Here is a 2,199-nt window from a genome sequence, read left to right on the forward strand (position 1 = left end):
GCATCCATCCCTAGGTTCCCATTGTAGCGTGGTTGGTTTGACGGAGCATATGCCAAGTTATCATAGCCAAATGATTCACCGGAGGCAAAGTCATTGCCCAGGGGGTAGAACAACTGTTGGGGGGCCTCCACAATGCTCCCATTGGTTGAGTTAGTTATTGTGTTGTTCTGTGGTGGCTCCATTGTGCTGTAAGAACTTCGATGGTTCCGAAGGTGTGGAGGTAAATCATGTACCAGATCAGGAACAGGTTGTTCGAGGGATGTCAACTGGGAACCCAAACATGGTGGTGTTGACTGAGATATTTGTGGTACCTGCACATGAAAAGATAGTTTGATTTGCGATAAGGACATGTGTATAATTCTAATGGTGTGGCTTAAGTGGCGGTGGTAAATTTTGTACCTGATGAACAACTGGTTGTAGGTGGGACGTTGAACAAGGTGCCAAAGGTGGTGGTGTGGACCGGAGCGATACCTGCATAGGAAAATGTGGTCCCGTCGTGTCTTGTGGTTTTGATGGTAGTGGAACCGATGACAACAGCTGAGTTGGAATACAATGAGATGACGATGGTTGTTGGGATGAAATACGACTCTTCAAGTAATCCCATGATGGGCTTCTTAGCGGCAACCTGTTCCTTGGTATGTTTGGACCATCATCAGTCGAGGGTTCACTACCAGGATGAAGTGGAGGCATACGACGTCTAATGTCCTCCCGGACCCGTAGAAGTTCATTGAAGATCTTGTTGAGTTCTTCAAGACTGAGGTCTTCTTCCTTGGAGAAGATAAGATTTGCGACCATACCTGGGTTCTCGTCTTTGATATTTTTTATTTGCTCGAGGGAGAGTTCTGCTCTCTTTTCATGTGTCACGGTTTCCATGTCAAGTCGAGCAACCTCCCTCTGTAGCTTTCTAATCCTAGCATTCGTTGCCTCATCAGCTAAGGGCTCAACAAGTGGACGTCCTGATAAGAAAGCATCAATAATGGGTGCCGCTGACGGCGTCCCAAATGAGTGCATTCTTCCGGACTCCATCTCCAGGATGACAGCAACCCTCACGCCCGTGAGGACGGAGAGGTCACATGCCATCTTGTACAAACCATCACGCCTCTTGGAAAAGGTGATGCTGCGGTTTTTGTTGTCCCTAATCAAACGGACACCCTCCCTCTTCTCTCTCCTCGGCATATCTAGATAGAGAACTCAAAGATTTACTACTATAAAAGGTAAGGTACAAGGATGCACTAATATGTAGTTGTTTACGAGTGTTGTTGGCTAACTATGGGTTGTTTGTGAGATTTGAGGATATAAACTCCCTTTATATATAAGAAAAGAGTTGTACATCAATGTTGAGATAAATCCTTATCCTATTATCCACATTAATTATTATCTAAAATTACCCATTTGTTTATTGTAATTGAGTAAAAGTGTTCGAGTCTTCAATGAACACCAAGATATGTACTCCCTTCGTCACAGTTTAAAAGACGCCCTTCAGATTTCATGCATTTTTAGAATTGAGAAGAATTAAGGCGCATTTCATTTATTGCCTAGTAGTACATCAACCATTACCTCCTTTCCGGTTTATAAGGCTTGCGCGTATCCCTAGGTTGACAAATAGACTATCGTAATATAAGTTAAATATCACAAAAAATATGTCATTAGAAACTTCAAACCCTCTACTTTCTAATGGTATAATTTTTAGACTATATAACTCATCTTATCTTGGTTAAATTGTAAATATAGGGATACGTGCAAGCCTTATAATTTGAAAAGGAGGTAGTAGTACTAATACTAGGTGCATGCATAATGTGAACGATGGGTGAAATTCGTCTCCACCAATGCATGCAACAAAGACGGCTCATTTTAGAGGAGGAGGGATTAACTGCTCATTAACTTCTGAGCTAATTAGATGTCGTGGATTAATTTTATTGGGCTTTTAGTCGAGGGCTTGAAGGGAATAGAGCCAATCGCTGCATATATACCTTGATCCCAACGATCTGGATTACACGCCATGTAAACTGTGACGAAGGGAGTAGTCAACAAATTCGTTGATTTATAGTTTCCATTATTGTGTGTGAAAATATAGAAAACGTGAGGACATCCTAATTTGGAACCATTATTGTGTTTTTCCGTAAGGCGTCCACATAAAATATAATTTAGTTAATTGCATAACCAATGGTTATCCATTTCTTTATGATATTAATTGTGTAC

The 2,199-nt window shown here is 41.5% G+C and overlaps 1 protein-coding gene across 1 annotated transcript; it reads right to left on the minus strand.

Moving 5' to 3' along the window:
* Positions 1–299: 299 nt before the first annotated feature.
* On the minus strand, positions 300–1,264 carry LOC123412929 (agamous-like MADS-box protein AGL29). Its single transcript, XM_045105889.1, has one exon. It carries the CDS (start codon positions 1,174–1,176, stop codon positions 361–363), a length of 816 nt encoding a protein of 271 aa, XP_044961824.1. The 5' UTR covers positions 1,177–1,264; the 3' UTR covers positions 300–360.
* Positions 1,265–2,199: the final 935 nt, after the last annotated feature.

This window comes from Hordeum vulgare, chromosome 7H, assembly GCF_904849725.1.
Source record: "Hordeum vulgare subsp. vulgare chromosome 7H, MorexV3_pseudomolecules_assembly, whole genome shotgun sequence".
Classification (NCBI taxonomy): Eukaryota; Viridiplantae; Streptophyta; class Magnoliopsida; order Poales; family Poaceae; genus Hordeum; species Hordeum vulgare.